Source organism: Sinohyriopsis cumingii, chromosome 15 (genome assembly GCF_028554795.1).
Source record: "Sinohyriopsis cumingii isolate HCF-2022 chromosome 15, ASM2855479v2, whole genome shotgun sequence".
Taxonomy (NCBI): domain Eukaryota; kingdom Metazoa; phylum Mollusca; class Bivalvia; order Unionida; family Unionidae; genus Sinohyriopsis; species Sinohyriopsis cumingii.
Genome location: NC_142975.1, coordinates 29,333,523 through 29,354,906, shown reverse-complemented (window position 1 = coordinate 29,354,906; position 21,384 = coordinate 29,333,523). Strand labels below are relative to the sequence as shown.

Below are 21,384 nucleotides of genomic sequence, written 5' to 3'. Positions count from 1 at the left end.
GTTATTAATCTCCGAAAGGTGGAAATATGGATATGATAGAATAGAACCAATGCTGATTTTCTACATGCTGTGTCGAAATTAGTATCTAACATAAATAAAATAGTCTTGGTGGATTTAAACTTACAGCTAATGCACTGGCAAGGGTCAGAAACAAGATATTACATACTTTTACAAACCGTCACATGCCACAAAATTCAACTCACTTTTAGGGCCATGAAATTTATATTTTAAGTCAATAGATCAAGGCAATACACGTGTGGATACGTGACAATCATTTTTTCACATTTGAAAAGTGGCCTTCAATTTAGTTGGACAGGCACGGATAATTGCCATCCAAGTACTCTTCAAGAGTTACATTTATATCTGATTCGCAAGACAGATGGCTATTTTAAACTATCCAGCCACCTAATTAAAGATGAATGATTCATATATGGTGCCTAATTACCACTTAGGTATCGACCAGAAAAGTCTTTGAAGCGATTGCTCAACGTAATGAAGAAGTAATGTACAATTATGAATGTCTTATCTAGATGTCATTAATATTTTTACTGCCATTTCATGTTCAAATGTATCGCGTCCGAGCAATACTCAACCGTTCAGCAATTTTATTTGAAAATGAAACGGTCTGCTGACCCCATGCTATCCGTCTCATTTACCTTTCAAGTACATAACATATTGCAACTCAAAAGTTCTGAATTTAATTTTGTTACTACTCTGTAGTCTGAAACTAAGAGAAAGAATCAAAACCAACAAAGTTTAGTAACAGCAACAAATAGTTGAATTCTCTAAGTTGCAAAGTGCATATGTAAGAGGAACTTATAGTATTGTAAATTAAATCCTAAATCTAAGAACTATCAATACCAATTAAAATGTCCAGGTATTATTCATTGTGATGTTTATGTATCAGTGTACTTACGAAAATCGAAAATTGATACACAATGACAGACTCTGTCACAGATACATGGCAAGGCTCTGGTAAAATTTTGCCGAATGTGGTGTAGATGATACCATGCATAATCTAACTTTATACAGTTTGTGAGATCTTTATATTATATTGAAAATTCATCATAATATTAATTTCTATATTTATCCACATCGAATACGTTATATCCTCATACACTACTCATCTAACCAGCTTCGCTTTAAGGACTGATTCGGCTTACTTCAATATTATCACTATTAATTATACAATGAAAATTTATATCCTTGCTGAATCACTGAAGTATGCTTGAAATAGAATAATCATGACTTTATTCGATTAACTTCTATTCTTCAAAGCAGACAGCTCTGTCCACACTCTATCATCCAAACATGCAAATAATAGATTTTATATATATTTAAAAGAACTTTCTTTTTATTATTAAGCGATCCTGGTTGGGTATTTAATGATACGTAAAAGTTTACAAAATCACTCACAAAGTAAATAAAGTCCGAAGGACTTTATGTTAACTTTGTAGGTGTTTACGTAAAATTTTCACATCGATAAATACCGAACCATACTCACTTAATCCTTATAATTCCAATTTACTTCCTTTCTGGCATCATATCTGCAGATTTCATCAAGCAAGCATTCATTGGTTGTAAGCTCGAACTTTTATTTTATTTACATCTTCACTGCGACAGAATACATAGCCCCATCTTCGTTAGTCAAGAGTCGTCGAGTCAGTCTTGATATAGTAATATAGAGTAGTGTGTCAGAGCGGGTCAAGCCATTGGCCTTAGATGCGTGTTATGATCATTTATAAATAAATCAGTCGATGCTCTTCAAACTAGGCTATTGTTATTTGTTTAACATTACGCTGGCGTATATCACGTATTGTTATAGCATTCGCTGTTCTTGCTGTCTACGCATTTCGATCTTTCAAATGCAAAATCGTGTCCATTTTTAGTGAGCTCCCGGATCGTCATATGACCCTGAACTTTAATAAAAGCCGTTGGAACATATTGTAGAAGCAAGGTGAAATAAATTCTGAAGATTAGCTTGTAAATCATGTCTTGCGCTTCCTTTGTGCTTGAGTGCTGGTATGACTGGTATGCTGGTATGACTATGTAATTACATTGTTTTAACTTCTAATGGGTGATTTTAAATCATGGAGGTGGGGGGGTATCACAGTATCTTGTGGCCATTTACTTCCAACAGATTGCTGAAAACTCAGTCGATCCATAACGAATGGAATTATTTAATGTTAAACTTGTAAAATATTTATATCATTTCTCTGAATCCGTTGAATTCAATTATTTATAATTTTGTGCCAGGCTGAAATTATTATTTTTTGTTCTATATTTAGACGCAGAATCTGACTTGTCTTGTAATTTAAATTTTGCGAAATAAGAAACTGAAGTTTGACTGGTTGAGTAATTTTAATTTTACGAAATGGTATACTAGAGTCTGACTAGTCGTGCAGTTTTTAGCGTAATATATACAATTTATTATATTTACTTTTCGATCTGTTTAAATGTATCGATTTATTTATTTATTTATTTATTTATTTATTTGTTTATTTATTTATTTACAAGTAAAAGCTTGTACTCTTTTAAAAATCAATATGGTTCATTATCTCCGTATATTAAAAACTCTCTTAAATATTTGTGACTGATCCATGTAAAAGTCATGTAGTTGTCGTTATGACCTGTCAGAAGGAAGAGGATCAAATGCAAACTTTAAAATGGAGACACATATACTGAATAGAATACTACGGGAAAATTCTAATCACAAGGTCTACGATACAAGAAACAAATTTAACGTTTAAGTTTGATGAGATGACGTTTTGATATTTATTAACTGAGTTCATATTTCACAGAAACTCATTTATTTACTTATTACATTTTTTGTCTTATTTCAAACCAATTTCTAGTCACTTCGTTGGGTACTATAATATTGAAAAGCGATAATGATGAAGAAAAAAAACAACATAATTTAATCGAGGTATTTGCATGGGTATAATTTAGTAAAATTTTTTCTCCGTAACATTTAAATTTTATTACAGCTGATACACGTTCTTCTCTGGCACTGGTGTATGAAGGTGTCGCATGGATTAAGTGGTGACTGGTTTATGAAGGCGTCGCATGGATTAAGTGGTGACTGGTTTATGAAGGCGTCGCATGGATTAAGTGGTGACTGGTTTATGAAGGTGTCGCATGGATTAAGTGGTGACTGGTTTATGAAGGCGTCGCATGGATTAAGTGGTGACTGGTTTATGAAGGCGTCGCATGGATTAAGTGGTGACTGGTTTATGAAGGTGTCGCATGGATTAAGTGGTGACTGGTTTATGAAGGCGTCGCATGGATTAAGTGGTGACTGGTTTATGAAGGTGTCTCACAGATTAAGTGGTGATGATCTGACATTTAAAATGCTTGGTAATCATCATCGCAAGATTTGCGAATGTCATGTTGAAACTACCTTATCAATAGTACTAATTACCATTGTTATGGTGACACTTGACGAATCCAAACACCAGCTGATTATTCCATAGCTTAGACGTGTATCTCTAATGCATGTAATTAGTATAAATGTCTAAAACTTTATACTATAAATGGGTTGAGAACGATATTGGTGTTTTGGTTCACAACTGGAACTGGTGTAAATAATAATGGTGACCTAGTCCTAGATTTATGGATTTTTTTTCTTCTCAAAGCTGACATGCATGGGCATTAGGAGAGAAAATGATATTTACGTTTTTCTAACAGGTTCCAACAACAGCGTTTCATTGGGATCATGAAAGGAATTCTTGGCCTGGAATATTCGACATGCTCTCGTCACTAAATATAAATAATCAGAAAAGTTTGTTTAATTAGGTATTTATTTTTCTTCAAGTAAAATATTTTCATAAAGAGCAACACTATTTCTGATTGAGAAAATGACATGTTAGTTTGTGAAGATAAAAAAATCATCGGTTGAACCTCGTCCTCGATCTGTGACATATTCATGCTGATATTCAAGTAATATGGAGATTGATTTCAATTATCTATTCCTTAATCATTACATTGTTTTACAATTACAAATAATAACGAGTCTATTTGTATTTCTATTGTTAGGTAAGTAATCCATTTGCACAAATGTGTACACATAACAGTGAAGTATTCATCTTCTCTTATATCCAGCTATGTGGGTACATCTCGCTGAACCTGTCTTGCGCCATACACTGTATAGAAAAGGAAACGTCCTTCGTTACAAAGAAACCGTGTCAATATAATTGATCACAGCTACGTTACCTTGTCATTGATCACAGCTACGTTACAAAGAAACTTGTCATTGATCACAGCTACGTTACAAAGAAACCTTGCCATTGATCACAGCTACGTTACAAAGAAACCTTGTCAATATCATTGATCACAGCTACGTTACCTTGTCATTGATCACAGCTTACACATTTGATTTAATAAATATAGTAAGAGATCCGCCATTATAAATCAATGTGACTAATGCAAGCTAAACATTTAAAGTATGTTATTGTTGACTTCCTGTTCATCGAAAACGGTTAACAGACGATATGCGACACTTGTCTGTAAACCTAACGATCTTAGAACCTCTGTGTAAACTTACTACACATCTGAAATGTTAAATCATCTTTTGTATAAAGATTAATTGAAGTTATTATGGTACTGAACTGTAATTGTTTTCTTTACGAATATGTTTAACAAGTATTAAGTGAAAATTGTGATATGTTCAAACCACTGAAATATAAAACATTTTAAATTAAATTAAGTTTTGCTCTATTAGCATGGATTACCCTTTTCCTTTAATTCCTTTCCGAAATTGAAAACAACTCGTATCCCACAAATGAGGAGGAGGACTCGTGTACAGATACCGAGAGCACAACAGAGAAATGTTACAATGGCATGGGAATCTGCACGTTCAAGCCTTCTTAGGTCAATGGCAGCCTGGAATATATAATATCTTTCCTGAATATTAATATGTTAAAGAAGAAAATACCTGCATGAATTTTATGAACATCTAAAGAAATATACATTACAAAAAGACAAAACCTATATAGCTAGTTTATGCAAGGTATTCATGGTATGACTGGTATTATACTATTTTTTTTCTCTACATAAAGACTGTCCTTGCTATAGGGTTGACATTCTTTCTGTTTCGATCCTTCCGTTTATAAATGCATCGATCACACATCAACTACTTTGGAAAACATATTTTCTCTGTCGCTCTATGGAAATCTCGTACTTTATAAAACTGGCCCTAACGCGAGCATTGAAGGACCGTGCTGGTTTACAAGCGGTTACTTCTACTACCGACATTTTTCAAATGGAAACAAATATCTCTATTTCTTATTTTTCTTTCTCACGCTTGTACGACAATTCTTTGCAATATATTCTTCATACGCTCAACGGAACATTAAGAATATGCGTCCTTGATCAGTTTTATTACGAATAAGTGTATAGTCGCTTCATACGATATCGCGGGTTCTTTGGTATCGCGGTATTCGATTTTGTCGGTATGTTTCCTCATAGCGACACCTTTCGTGTTCTTATCCAATATACACTACTTGACCATAAATTACTAGTTCTGCATTACCAGTTGATTTTGGGAAAATCTCGGAATTGCAGGCAAGTACACTACTTTAAAAATGCGCCCATGAATAACATTGTTTGCAAAAGTGGCAGCAACACCAAATTCTAAAATATAATCTATATGTTCTTAAATTTGATATTACTGTAGCAAATAGGTTAATCGGTTTATCGTCTGATGTTATACAAGAGTCAGATCACAAGATCTTCGTATTTGTCAAGGACCAAGAGATCCAATCTATGTTAGTATATGAGGTTCAAAATGTGAGTCATGTTAAGTTTTTCTGGTGGCGTTTGGAATTAACAATCGTTGACTTTAAAACATTGTTGTAACCAATTTATTACATTTTGTTGGAACACCTAGAGTTATTTAGAGAGTCTTTGGTCGGCATGCACTTTTATTCTCATGCTGACGGCCCAAGTCTCACAGACTATCGACAATCCTTGCGCCAATCCTCCATCACGGATGGTTACAGATGCAGTCTTTAATTCTCTCAATTAAGTTTCTGTAGTTGAGGTAACATGTGGCGGACTGAGAACATTGGAAGAATAATAATTTTTTCAAGTTGATTTACACTTCGTGCAACATATTCATCAAGTTCCCAACATTAGGACAAGTATTTTCATCGTAAAAATATATTTTCGGTGTTACCGCGATTGTAACTCCCTTGCATAACTTGTTATATACATGGGGTCTGTTTTTTATCGATCTTTTCCCGCAATCATCTTACTTAAACTGGAATTTAAATGCATTTTAATATAGAGCAAAAAACAACAAATATACATATATGACACCATGAAGGTCTGTCTTTATTTAGTTATTCGCCTATGGTTAACTTTAAGACCAGCAATACCATAGCACTCAGGTATAATTGATCAGTTTCATAAGGAATAGGCGTGCTTGATCATTTTCATCAAGAATATGCGTGCTTGATCAGTTTCTTTAAGAAATATGTGTACTTTATTAGTTTGATTAATAGGCGTATTAGATCAGTTTGATTAGTGGCGATATTTAAATGGCAGACGAGGGCCCTATTCACGAACTGAAAAGGACGCAATGTAACGGTCACCAGTATTAAATTTTGATTAAACTTGTTTTTCGATAAGTAAATAAGTATGGCTTTTGTTTATGTACCAGAAAAATTCAGACGGCAAATTAAATTCGTTTATGTATCGCTTGATGGACTGGATAACTCTCTTTGGATTTTTATCAAATTTGTTCTGATAGATCCAAAATGAAAAATCATTTCGTTTATTTTCTAGCAAATTTGTATAAACTATCTCTTATTAAAAAAAAAACTGTTTGGACTTTATTTCTATCTCAAATTTCTTCACAAGTTTAATGCTGCTTCCATACGTTGCACGAATTTTTATTCACGCCAATTGATATTATTAATGCTGAAATGGTTAGTCTTTTAAAGAAAACATATTGGATTCACCGTCTTGATACTATCGGTCCAAAACATTTACCTTCCAAGATGACACATAAATTTCAATAATTGATTAATTCAAAGAGTTTTATCATGCGTAAAAGAAAATAAAACGGTTTATTTGTTGCAATCTACTGACTGCCCTCTGGGAACGAGACGGCTTAATTTTGTCTCACTCGTAGTGACCTAACTGGCTGGCGAAAATATAATTAGTGCCATCTCTCTAAGAGCTTTCTGTCAGTATATCCTTGGAAATTTGTCCCAATCCATCCACTGGTTTTAGCTGTCGAATGTAACAATTGCAACGGAATAAATATCGCCGCTGACTAAACACTGAAGTGGTTTTTACATGCGCTTTACAGTTAATAGCAGAGCTAGAGCTAACAAATATATAAATAAATTTTAGTTTTGCTTAAACAAGATGAGAGAGAGAGAGAGAGAGAGAGAGAGAGAGAGAGAGAGAGAGAGAGAAGAAGAAGAAGAAGAAGCAACAGACCGGTGAAAAGGGATGACACGAACCTGAACAATACCGTATATACAGTAGGCAGGTAAGGAAATCCAAAACGTAGCTGAAATTATCATCAATAAATAATTTTCCTGTCGTACCTGTAGCAAAAAGATTCAACAGTAAATAAACCTGAAAGGCACTCTTAGAATCAAATTACTCTCATGCTTGTATGAATATTATATAGAACACGCTGTTAGAATCGAATTACTCTCATGCCTGTATGAAGATAATATAGAACACGCTGTTAGAATCGAATTACTCTCATGCCTGTATGAAGATAATATAGAACACGCTGTTAGAATCGAATTACTTTCATCTCAGTATTAAGATAATACAGAACACGCTCTTAGAATCGAATTACTTTCATGCTTGTATCAAGATAATGCTAGAACACGCTCTTAGAATCGAATTACTTTCATGCCTGTATCAAGATAATGTTAGAACACAGTATGTAGTATATCTTGTTATAATGTGCATTAAGATCGTACATCATTTTCTTCATTCACCATCACAACACACGATATCATTGAATTTACTAATCATATTATTATAATTTTAATCCTAATCAAATACATGAAATTTCTGATCTAAGAAATGTTTGCCTAATGTTCGACCGAGAAAGTAAAATCACGTTATTTATAGAATTAATATATGACCTTGAGATGTTAATGTCTTGAATTTTAACGTGTGATTAATCTTGTTCATTAACGGAAGCTTTCAGATTTTATTTCCATTATTTTGTGAAACTGCTTACCTATTGACAGTGGTAATATGATATTGATTGTGTTGCTTCAAGATTTTACATGTTTAACATCATTTAGGGTACTTTTAATTGTCATCCACACAAATATGTGCAGAGGCAAACACTACTTGGAAAAGATTAAGTATGGCATATTTATATCTTTTGTTAAAGTAATGAAGCGTTTACTACGAGGACTTATTGTCTGGTACGTTTGTTTGCGATAATCTAGAATGATGGATGAGTGGTAATACGCATTGTCGTGCCAGTGTATATATTATCTCGCCCTTTAATCGCGTCTTCCTTAATTACCTTCTTAACATCTGCAAAGAACATTTTTGAAAAAAATCACGATATGTGTTAAACATTAGTATTTTTATTTATCTTACTCGTTAGTCTTGAGAAGTCTGTAGGTATAAAAAGCACAGCTTTTCAGGTAATATAAATACACTGTGGAATATGAACATGTAGTATTCCATATTATTATATGCTCATTTTTTCCCCGTTAACTTTACATTGTCAGAATCGTTCAGTATTCACCGATACTGAACGCGCGCGGCAATACACATATAGCATTCACGTGAATAGAGGAACTACTTTCTTTTGTAAACAAACAATGGACTCAAACGCCAGCACTTTTGATTTGTAAACAAATCATGTACATTCCCGTACGAGGCTCTTTACGTTGTGGTTGTTTAAGTTTGTTTCCGAATGAACTAAAACATGTTTCATGGACTGCAAAAAAACCCCAGCTGTTTTGGCACATTCCGCGTTGATAAAATGTGTCGGATTTAGGCTAGCTACATTATATAAATGACGGAAGATTAGGTCCTTACAAATAACATACAAGTGACAAAGCATATACTGTTTTCTTTAGCTGGTGATAAGAATGGCAAAATAAAATATACTTACAGTTTTACATTCTGAATTTCCTCAAAATGTATTTTCTTAATTCTGCAAATCCGAATTACATGAGCCATGTCATCAGTTTTCAATCTGGATTACACATTTCGAAATTGTGCTATAATTTTGATCAGTGCAATTGCATCCTCCTTACTGCACTCAAAATGAAATAAGCATTAAATTCCATAGCGTCTTTTTGATAATTGCAATTGAAAGACTTCATATCTTTCCCACATTATGATTTCAAATATTCAATGACAGAAACAGAAACACATTTGCAGACGTAAACAGGCTTCTCCCGCGCCACTTCATTCTGATGTATTTCATGTATAATTTGCACAGATGAATCCAGTCCAAAATACAAACTTCGGTCGAATCGAAACAAAATACCAAAATATATTCATTCCAGATCAAATGGAACAGTTGTTGCAAAGCGCATTCATTCACAATATGACTGCAAATTTCAATTTTAACTAGACACGCCATTTTCTTTCCAAAGTTTTGTCGAGCGCGCGACTAAGTTCAAATTTATCTGAGCGGAGTTATGTGCGCAATAATAATGATGTCATTGTGTAATAACAAATCTGCGCTTGTGTATTTAGTTTGGAATACGGCATTCATTCATTTACGTTGTATCTTGTAGTGTATTTTGTTTATATAATTAAACCTTAGGTAGAATAAAAAAAATGAGCATATAATAAAAAGGTTACTGCATTTATATGGGAAAATATGAACTCTTTTTGTCAGAAGGATATACTGCACTCACAAGTTCGTGCAGTATTCCATCCCAAAACTCGTTCATATTTTCCCATACAAATGCAGTAACCTATAAGTACTGACAGTTTACCCCAAAGTAGCCAATAAGGAATGAAGCAAGTGTAAGGCCTCCGCCAACCACGACGAAAATAATCTGCAAGTTTGAATGGCCACTTCCAGTCGTGAGCACGAGCACAGTCAGAGACACCTGGTTGTAAAAATGTAAACAAATCATATAACTGTATCAGTATGCATTAGTATTACTGTAATATTATTTTGGAGTTAATGCAAATACACTTACTAACCATAATGAAGTCAGTTCAATTTAAAAAATGTCAAATGTTCTGTCCTAGACGCCTGTTAAAATTTCTGCCTTATTATGGATTGAAAGAGAAAGATGGTATTCTTTAATATATACCAATAGCTCATACAAAAAGACACTACAACAATCTGATTTATGATGTACCAAATAACTGGCAGAAAAAGACACTACAACAATCTGATTTATGATGTACCAAATAACTGATACAAAAGACACTACAACAATCTGATTTATGATGTACCAAATAACTGATACAAAAGACACTACAACAATCTGATTTATGATGTACCAAATAACTGATACAAAAGACACTACAACAATCTGATTTATGATGTACCAAATAACTGGCAGAAATAGACACTACAACAATCTGATTTATGATGTACCAAATAACTGGCAGAAATAGACACTACAAAAATTTGATTTAGTATGTATCAGTAACTGATACAAAAGACACTACAACAATCTGATTTATGATGTACCAAATAACTGGCAGAAATAGACAATACAAAAATTTGATTTAGTATGTATCAGTAACTGATACAAAAGACACTACAACAATCTGATTTATGATGTACCAAATAACTGGCAGAAATAGACAATACAAAAATTTGATTTAGTATGTATCAGTAACTGATACAAAAAGACACTACAACAATCTGATTTATTATGCACCAATAACTGGTAGAAATAGACAATACAAAATTTGATTTAGCATGTACCAGTAATTGATTTATTCTGTACAAATAACTGATATACATTGACACTACAACAATCTGATTTAGTATGTATCAGTAACTGATACAAAAAGACACTACAACAGTCTGACATATTATGTACCAGTAACTGGTACAAATAAACACTACAAAATTCTGATTTATTATATACCAGTAAATGATACAAAAAGACACAACAACAACCTGATATATTTTGTTCCAGTAATTGGTACAAATACACTACAACAATCTGATATATTATGTACCAGTAAATGATACAAAATGACACTACAACAATCTGATGTATTATGTACCACTAACTGATACAAATAGTCAATACAACAATCTGATATAGCATGTACCAGTAACTGTTAAAAAATGACACTACAATCGGATAGATTATACACCTGTAATCGATACAAAGACACTACAACAATCTGATTTATGATGTACCAAATAACTGATACAAAAGACACTACAACAATCTGATTTATGATGTACCAAATAACTGGCAGAAATAGACAATACAACAATCTGATTTATGATGTACCAAATAACTGGCAGAAATAGACACTACAACAATCTGATTTATGATGTACCAAATAACTGGCAGAAATAGACACTACAAAAATTTGATTTAGTATGTATCAGTAACTGATACAAAAGACACTACAACAATCTGATTTATGATGTACCAAATAACTGGCAGAAATAGACAATACAAAAATTTGATTTAGTATGTATCAGTAACTGATACAAAAGACACTACAACAATCTGATTTATGATGTACCAAATAACTGGCAGAAATAGACACTACAAAAATTTGATTTAGTATGTATCAGTAACTGATACAAAAGACACTACAACAATCTGATTTATGATGTACCAAATAACTGGCAGAAATAGACAATACAAAAATTTGATTTAGTATGTATCAGTAACTGATACAAAAAGACACTACAACAATCTGATTTATTATGCACCAATAACTGGTAGAAATAGACAATACAAAATTTGATTTAGCATGTACCAGTAATTGATTTATTCTGTACAAATAACTGATATACATTGACACTACAACAATCTGATATAGTATGTATCAGTAACTGATACAAAAAGACACTACAACAGTCTGACATATTATGTACCAGTAACTGGTACAAATAAACACTATAAAATTCTGATTTATTATATACCAGTAAATGATACAAAAAGACACAACAACAACCTGATATATTTTGTTCCAGTAATTGGTACAAATACACTACAACAATCTGATATATTATGTACCAGTAAATGATACAAAATGACACTACAACAATCTGATGTATTATGTACCACTAACTGATACAAATAGTCAATACAACAATCTGATATAGCATGTACCAGTAACTGTTAAAAAATGACACTACAATCGGATAGATTATACACCTGTAATCGATACAAAGACACTACAACAATCTGACAAGTTATATACCTGTAACTGATACAAATTGACACTACAACAATCTAGCATGTACCAGTAACTGATACATAAAGACACCACAACAATCGGATAGATAATGCACAATACACTACAACAATCGGATAAATTATATGCCTGTTAATCATACAAAAATACGCTTCAACAATCGGATAGATAATACACCTGTACTCGATAAAAAAACACCACAACAATCGGATAGATAATACACTACAACAATCGGATAAATTATATGCCTGTTACTGATACAAAAATGCGCTTCAACAATCGAATAGATTATATACGTGTAACTGATACAAAAAGACACCACAACAATCAAATACATTATACATCTGTAACTGTTACAAAAAGACACTACAACAATCGGATAGATTATACACCTGCAACTGTTATAAAAAAGACACTACAACAATCGGATAGATTATACACCTGTAACTGTTATGAAAAGACAATACAAAAATCGGATAGATTATATACCAATAACTGATGCAAAAAGACACTACAACAATCGGATAGATTATACACCTGTAACTTATAAAAAGACACTACAACAATCGGATAGATTATATACCAATAACTGATGCAAAAAGACACTACAACAATCGGATAGATTATACACCTGTAACTTATAAAAAGACACTACAACAATCGGATAGATTATATACCAATAACTGATGCAAAAAGACACTACAACAATCGGATAGATTATACACCTGTAACTGTTATAAAAAGACACTACAACAATCGGATAGATTATATACCAGTAACTGATACAAAAAGACAGTACAACAATCTGATTTATTATATACCTGTAACTGTTATAAAAAGACACTACAACGATCGGATAGATTATATACCAGTAACTGATACAAAAAGACAGTACAACAATCTGATTTATTATATACCTGTAACTGTTATAAAAAGACACTACAACGATCGGATAGATTATATACCAGTAACTGATACAAAAAGACAGTACAACAATCTGATTTATTATATACCTGTAACTGTTATAAAAAGACACTACAACAATCGGATAGATTATATACCAGTAACTGTTATAAAAAGACACTACAACAATCTGATAGATTATACATCTGTAACTGTTATAAAAAGACAGTACAACAATCTGATAGATTATACACCTGTAACTGTTATAAAAAGACACTACAACAATCTGATAGATTATACACCTGTAACTGTTATAAAAAAGACACTACAACAATCTGATAGATTATACACCTGTAACTGTTATAAAAAGACACTACATCAATCGGATAGATTATATACCAATAACTGATGCAAAAAGACACTACAACAATCGGATAGATTATACACCTGTAACTGTTATAAAAAGACACTACAATGATCGGATAGATTATACACCTGTAACTGTTATAAAAAGACACTACAACGATCGGATAGATTATATACCAGTAACTGATACAAATAGACACTACAACAAACGGATGTATTTAACTTGTTTTATTCCTTGTCATCTAGGTCCATCTATCCCACCTACCCCACACCCCACCCCACACACCCACTACCCCAAAAAATCTGACAAAACAAATAACAGGCAAACAAATGAAACTTTTTTAATGACGTTCAACAAATGATTCTGAATTTTCCGATGGCAGAATTTCCCATGAATGTCTGAATATCTGTAGAGATTGTTTAAAGTAAGTATTAAATTGGGCAAAACTTATATTACATAAATATTGTTTGACCATACGGGCAACACAAACCCTCTTTCCATTCTCTTTCCATTCTCTGCTGTTCAAGAATACTATGCATATTACGGATTAGTCGGCACGTGGAAGTCCCTGCCAGTCTTTGAGTAGCAAATCCCTGCTTAAGGCTTAAAATTGAAATGTAACATCATATTCAATCAGGTCAATTAAAAAAAATTATATAAGTCGCAGGGAACTTTTGATAATTTGTTTCTTTTTAGTCTTCAGTAAATATACTCATCAGCTCCTGTACGTTTGGATTGTATATCCAGAAAAGGGAAGTATATATTCGCCTTCTGGCTTAGAACTTCTTAAACGTGTTACTATATGAACAATCCTTGAAAACAGGATATATCTTGTGTATATGAAAGATGTGCGAGCAATAGAGTTTCTTTTTTTTTACAGTTACTTACCCCTATCTGTAAATCTAGCTTTAATAGATCTATAAACAGGAACAGCAATTTGCACATTCTTTGTATGTCTGGTTTTGCTCCCACGATTCTAAAGAGCAGATTTCCTGAGTCATGGTAACTCTTGACGATGAAGCAACCCAATCCAAGAGTAACTGGGCAAAGTATACATGCTGCAATGAGCCTGGACTGCAAATGACAGTGATTCAGGTAACTTCGGATGGGGTATATTAACACTATATGCGCGAATCTTAGTGGATAATTCTACTGTTTTGCGATAAGGAGAAATTCAATGGCTGTAATTTGATTCTCTCCGCTAGTTTATTTTACAATGATACTAAAGAGGGTTTCTATTTTCTTCACATAGAAATTGTACATGTCTGTCATCTCCCATATTTTTATTCATATTTTCCCTCTAAATTTACATTGAATGTCTCCTGAAGCCAAAAAAATCATGAAATGACTGAACTAAAAGTATTAACATTGATTTAATGTCTTTAAGTCATTTACATCTTGTGAACGTATATTCGCAAACATACTCATTTCTTTCTTCATGTTAAAGAATTTGAGTTTTAGCTTCATTGGCTTGCTTTCATAAATTCACAATGTTCATATTTAATCTATATTATGAAGAAAAGAAAATATTAAAAGACCAAGACGCAGAGTAAGCTGTACAGTTTTTCAAAGGTGGGTAAGAAGTAGGCAAGAAATTATAATCATTCAATATTACCAATATTGTTATGTGAAAGGTCGCCGCCGTAAGCTTAGAATGAACCCTGAAGATGACACTATATTAGATGAGTATAAAAACTATAATCATTCGAAGGAGAGTAAATCAGTATTTACCAGTTTTAACGGTCCTTGGACGCTTATGGTATAATTCAGCACCAAATACACCCAGACAATGACAACTCCAATCAGATATATCGCTAGTTCAGACGACCGCTCAAAGATGACTCCATATATAATGTAGTAGGAACAGAAAACTGTAATATACCAAAAACTGTTGTGATAATAAAAAAGGTTTAAGAATATTAAGTGTTTAATCTTAGACGACTGTCACGTTTGCTAAGCCCCAGTTCATAAGTCGTGTATAAAGTATTATTACACGCCATGTTCTGATGTCATAATATCTCCGCAGGCTCGGATTAATCTGTTACGAAAGGTTACCGTGACCAGAGAGAAGACCCGACATCTAGGATTCGCACAGGTATTTGATCGAGCGACTTCCTACCTATGTGTTTCAGTTTTGTCCTAAGATCAGAGGAACCGCGATGAACGGGGCGTGTTCTAAATCTGTCTTCACGTGGACAGACAGCGGACAGGACATTGTTCACTAAGTTTGGTTGGATCGGGTCGAAGCGATATCCAATCGGAATTGAGATGGATGATGTGATAATAATTTCGATCTGAATTATAACTTTTTACTAGCAAGCAAAAATTTAGTATCGCCTAAGGAGATTGCTGAGCAATATAGGGCTACTCAGAGAGAGCCACTCGTAATTTGGCGGTAAAACTTAGAGAGTAGATTCTAAGGAAAGACAAACTTAGTAAAGGTCAGTAAGTTATCTGCTCGCTTTTGGCAGAAAATTACGGCATTGTAATTGTAATTATGTGTAACATGTATACTTAATTAATATGATCGTTTACTACGTTGGATTATCTTTGTAGTGTTTAATATACAGGTGTATTTGAGTATTATGTAGAGAAATGTATAGATTGTTAGCTTGTGGTCAGAATCAATTTTCTAATTCGCTAATAGGATGCTTCGTAGTAAACTAGTGCATTTGCTCATGTGATATGCAAGATTAGTTAATATGCATGTATGGATATATCAGAGTATGGATATTTAAACATTTGTGTACTTTGTATGAGTTGTAATGTAAAGAAATGCATCTGATATAATGGGATTAGGAATATGTACTGATGTGACGCAATTTATTGATGTATGTATGAGAAGTAATTGATGCCGTGCTTTTAATACGACGTTGTTTTACCATACAAGAACGTATGAGTATTTTGATGTGAATGAATGCCTGACCGAAGAAATTTAATAGCCGTTATCTGATGATAGGCCAAGTGTAGTGTCAGTTGAAATGGCTAAGGCAAATATTGTACCGTCCTTGTGTTTTCACAGGAAGCTTTTTGGGGGACATAACTTCCGGTTCAGTGAGTCCCTGGTCTTTAAGAGGGGAGATGGAAGTAAGACTAGAAGAGCAGTCGGAGTCAACAAGTCTAGTCGGTATAGAGTCGGGGAGAAGGACGAGGAGTCGAGGAGGAGAAAATGGAAAAGGAGGAGGAGGAATATAAAGAAGTAGAGGAGGAGAAGGAATTTGGAGAAAGTAGACAGGAAGAGGAGAAGGAATTGGAGAAATAGGAGAGAAGAATACACAGATGAGTAGAATACAGGACAGGTGGAAAGCTATCTCACACTACTTATCAAACGATGCAATAGGCTATAACAGGGTCGAACGTAAGGACAGTACTTGGGAAATTTTAATCGTTTGACTATTGAATTGTCATTAAATTGTTATACGTTGAATTTCACCTTTTTGCGTATACAATCATTTAACCGTTGGCAGTGCTGACGGGGGACTCGGAACTTTACATCTATATTTCACGAAATTAATTTCTAACCAAAATCGAGCGTGGATGGAACTTCTATAAAAATTTAAATAAAATATTGGAAACACCCCACCCCACACCTACCACAGTGACGGCATAACAAACTGTCACGCAACACCGACTGATTACCAGTAATTAAATTCAATCCCTTGGTCTTCAAGTTATTTGACAAAACTTTAGCTCTCCAGAAAGCTTATTTGTACATTTTTGTTTCAATGAGTATCGAAGTGTTATATTTCATTAGAGTCATTTACACATATTCAAAATAAATTAAACAAACTATATAGTTAAGGTGTTTCATTTTTAACCAAGAACCAAACATATAATATTACATTATTTTACCACACAACTGATTGTTTAAAATAAGCAAATCGCGCTCCATAATCGTGTTCTAAATGGTGAGAAGATAATTCGATAAGCAAGGGGTGGGGAGTGGCTGCAGTCAACGGCCAGTATTCTTACATTATAATGTTGCTCACGTTTCAAAGAAAAGAAACGTCTGTTTTTAAGATCAATAGTTCCAAACGATCGAATGATTTAAAAACAATTTGTTTGCTAATTGCAAAGCGCTTCTTTCTTTCCTTAAAATCTGTCTATTTCTGTGAAAAAATCATAGCCATTTCAAGCTCATGCACAGCTGAATGTCTTCTGTGACAAGTTGGACGAATTACCTATATTGACAAGCTCCTTGTAAGATGACTTACATATACTGACAAACTTTTAGTTGGATGACCTACCTATATTGACAAGAAGAACAATTGTAAAAGTATAATCGGACGAGCGTTTATCCACTTCCACCATGCGTTCTATGGTCAGACCTAAACTAGACATCAGAGTGATAATGGACACGGCCAGGAATGCTACTTCCTTCTTGTTCAGGTCACCGAGTCTTCGACCCTAGAACAAAACATTTATATTTATTATTCGTGAGAATCTCTCTCTCTCTCTCTCTCTCTCTCTCTCTCTGCGCAGCGATGAATATTAGCAAGAATAACAAAATAGGTACGTATTTGACCAAGTACTCATAAAACGTTGTCGTGCATTAAGTAGCTGAGTAAATTTATATGTATATTTAAGTGAGTAAGTTCGTAAGTTTTAAATATATAAATAAATGGCTATGTATGTATGTATGCATGCATGCATGTATGTATGTATGTATGTATGTATGTATGTATGTAAATTTTCAACTGTTTATTTAGAACCTTAAACTATCAGCTTTGAATGCTGACAATTTCATATGGTTTTCATGAACTATATATGTTTAACAGAGCAACATAATTGCTAACAGAGCAACATAGTGTCGTGACCAGAAAAAGAAGGCAGGAGCAAAAAGGTGGTTTGTTAAACGGATACAGAAGATATACATGTCCTGCATAACTTTTGTGTATGTGAAATCTATGTCATCATGGTATAATGTATCTCCCGTTTACAAGACTTGGTGCTACAGAAATCATTCCATTGTATCCTGTAACCCTGACACTGAATCTTGTAGCCATAATTTAATAGTTTCGATGACAAAGAAAAGCATATTCTTGATATCGATGGGAAAATACTGAATAGTTGCGGCATTCGAAAATTCTAATTGAATCATTCTTCTATTTATTGCCTCAGTCTTTTTCAAGAACTACAAAGACTTGTGAAGAACACTGAAATCGAAATATGGTTAAAATGTAGATGCTAAAAACAAAATAATTATTTGTAACAATGTTACACTTCACTTCCAATACTAATTTGTAAAGTTCATACCTTTATTATAGCCGGTGTGTTCATTGTTAAGCTACCTTAAATGTGTCATATTTGACTTACTTTTCCCAACAAAGTGTCATATACAGGTGATACTACGTGAATTCCAATGTCAGCGAAGGTCAGCTTCCTCTCAGTGCCTGCCATGTGTATCATATAAAAGACTTAAAGGGCCAAAGACAGGATGAGTAGAGCAGGACGACTCTCAACCTCCTTCTGGGATAAATATTGAGCACCGTTAAAATTAAGTGCCCATGTATCAGATTTGTGTTTGATACCGGAACATCTCATGTAGATTATGACGTGATAACTTTCTCTAGGACGTCAAGAAACGTATTAAGGTCAATGTAAGTCAAGTGTTCTCGTCAAGAGATTTGATCGTCTGTCATAAGTATTGAGATTAAAACGCAGTGAGATATTGAGTGCCTGTATGGTCAGAATATGCGTGCAAAGGATGTGTAACATTATATGAACGCTGAGTGAACAACCGATAGATATCCACCCACGTTCCATCATCGTGGCAGCATCGGATCGGAACTGATTATATCGCACGATAAGTGCAAAATATAGTGGTGATAGGTGCCGTATCGTATATTAAATCTTCGGGCTCGAAAGTGTGGATTTCAAAAGCCAGAAAATCAATGTTTAACGTCTAGAGGGATTTTATAAATAAAGTGCCAAAACAAAAAACGAGAGACCTGAGTAAATAGGCAGACCTCTTGCTAAATGTGCCCTGATGAGTGTGTCATTGTGAAAATGTGTTGTTGATGTTGTTATAAGGTTTTTATCTGCCAATTTTCAGCACAAGATAGGCTGTACATGTCGGCCAGTAAATGGAGAAGCTACTGGCAAGCTTTCTCACATACCCACAGTGACCGAGCCTAAGACTCGAACCCACGCAGACAGATGTGAGATGGCAGTGATTTGTAACGTTGAGCGCTTTAGACTCGGCTACTCGGGGGCCCCCCGTGAAAATGTGTGGTACCTAGAATTCAGCATGGTTGTTGAAGGAACATGGGTGGAAACGGGCTTGCTATAGACGACATTAGTGTCTGGAGTTTTTATTATAGTGTGAAATAACTATTAGCAGCAGAGGGGGGCGAACATAGTTTTTGCTGGAATCATCATTTATGAAAACTAAGGTCTTCTACGAAAACGAAAAAAAAAGAGGTCAACAACGTGAAACCAAAACCTCTAACGAACCGAGAATCACTCTCAGCCAGGTTAACTTTTTTGTTTCTTTTTTTTGTCGTTAATGTTTTTTTTTTAAAGTTTATCCACCGTGATACCTTATTGTACTCGCACCCCCTCTGCTGATATAATTTTCAGTTTCATCCTAAAATTTATCAAGGCCTATACGATATCGTGATCCGGGTTCGTGTAAATTTATTGTTATAAATCCGTGTGGGGTTGACTGTGCTCTCGAAAAGACGTTTTTTAATTTAATTATATCCATATCACCGCTATGATATTCAGATATCTGGTGAATATTTCGTAACGTATTCGTATCAACTCCGTTAAATACAACTAAAATATTACAGTTGTCTCTGATAATTTTTTTGGTATTTGTGTATACCGCTGAGTAACATAAATCACCTCTGTGTTTTCATGCCTCCTCTGGAAATTATTCTAGCTGGATTTGACTGTTTATCTCGCATACTATCATCGTATACATCTAAATTGTTAATATATCCCTCAAGATCATCTACAGACGGTGCTTCACAGATATCAGTTACAAAATCAATAATATCATCGTCATCTTCACTGACGTCGTTGGGAAAATTACCAGGAACTCCATGGGCTAAATATACAGGAGAAAAGCATCTTCCAGAATATAATTATTGCGATCTTGGTACCCGACTTGATATCAGACTCGATAACCAAGACCAACCAAGGTCTAGTGAGTATCCAATAAACGCTATTGATAAAGCATGACACGCTCATGATGTAGTTTATAAAAGAAAAGACCTTCAGCAGAGACATATTGCAGATGTGAGGTTGATTCATGCGTTAAACTCTATAAAAAATAAATCTTTCAGAAAATCATTAGGTAATTGGTTGGTAATATCTGCGATGAAAGGTAAATTATTATTAGGAAACGGAGTTTCCTGAAATGGAATTTCCCGAGCTGGTAATTAATCAACGATTATTAAAATAATGAAATCAATTTATTATAGCCCAAGAGGATATTGGAAGTGTAGAGCAGCGATTAGTAAACTCGCTGATGAAGCAAATGTTACACGTTCTGCCGCCGAAAATTGGTTTAGAACGACAGGCAGTATGCCAAATTTAGCTACCAACGCCTAAACGAATCGAGTATGTACATTTTGATGTCGGCGTTCCAAATGAAGTTCATCAGGCGGATATATTTTTTTTATCACATGATACTATTAAAACTGGAAGATGTCGATCAACATACAAATACGCGTTAACTGTCGTTGACGTTGCAAGTATATACAAGGAAGCAGAACCATTATCTAGTAAAACAGCAA

General features: G+C 34.0%; 1 protein-coding gene across 4 annotated transcripts; it reads right to left on the bottom strand.

The window, feature by feature from the left end:
• Positions 1 to 3,782: 3,782 nt before the first annotated feature.
• Positions 3,783 to 19,138, bottom strand: LOC149781474 (uncharacterized). Of its 4 annotated transcripts, none has more exons than XM_089935563.1 (8): positions 18,896 to 19,137; positions 17,887 to 18,046; positions 15,371 to 15,510; positions 14,528 to 14,713; positions 9,951 to 10,067; positions 7,473 to 7,559; positions 4,731 to 4,881; positions 3,783 to 4,142 (listed from the first exon to the last, which is right to left on the bottom strand). In XM_089935563.1, exons 1-8 carry the CDS (start codon positions 18,917 to 18,919, stop codon positions 4,102 to 4,104), a joined length of 906 nt encoding a protein of 301 aa, XP_089791689.1. In that variant the 5' UTR covers positions 18,920 to 19,137; the 3' UTR covers positions 3,783 to 4,101. The 4 variants fall into 4 exon arrangements, with proteins under 4 accessions (XP_089791689.1, XP_089791688.1, XP_089791690.1 ...); XM_089935562.1 differs by having other exon boundaries at positions 18,956 to 19,136; XM_089935564.1 differs by lacking the exon at positions 7,473 to 7,559 and having other exon boundaries at positions 18,956 to 19,138.
• Between the last annotated feature and the right edge of the window lie 2,246 nt (positions 19,139 to 21,384).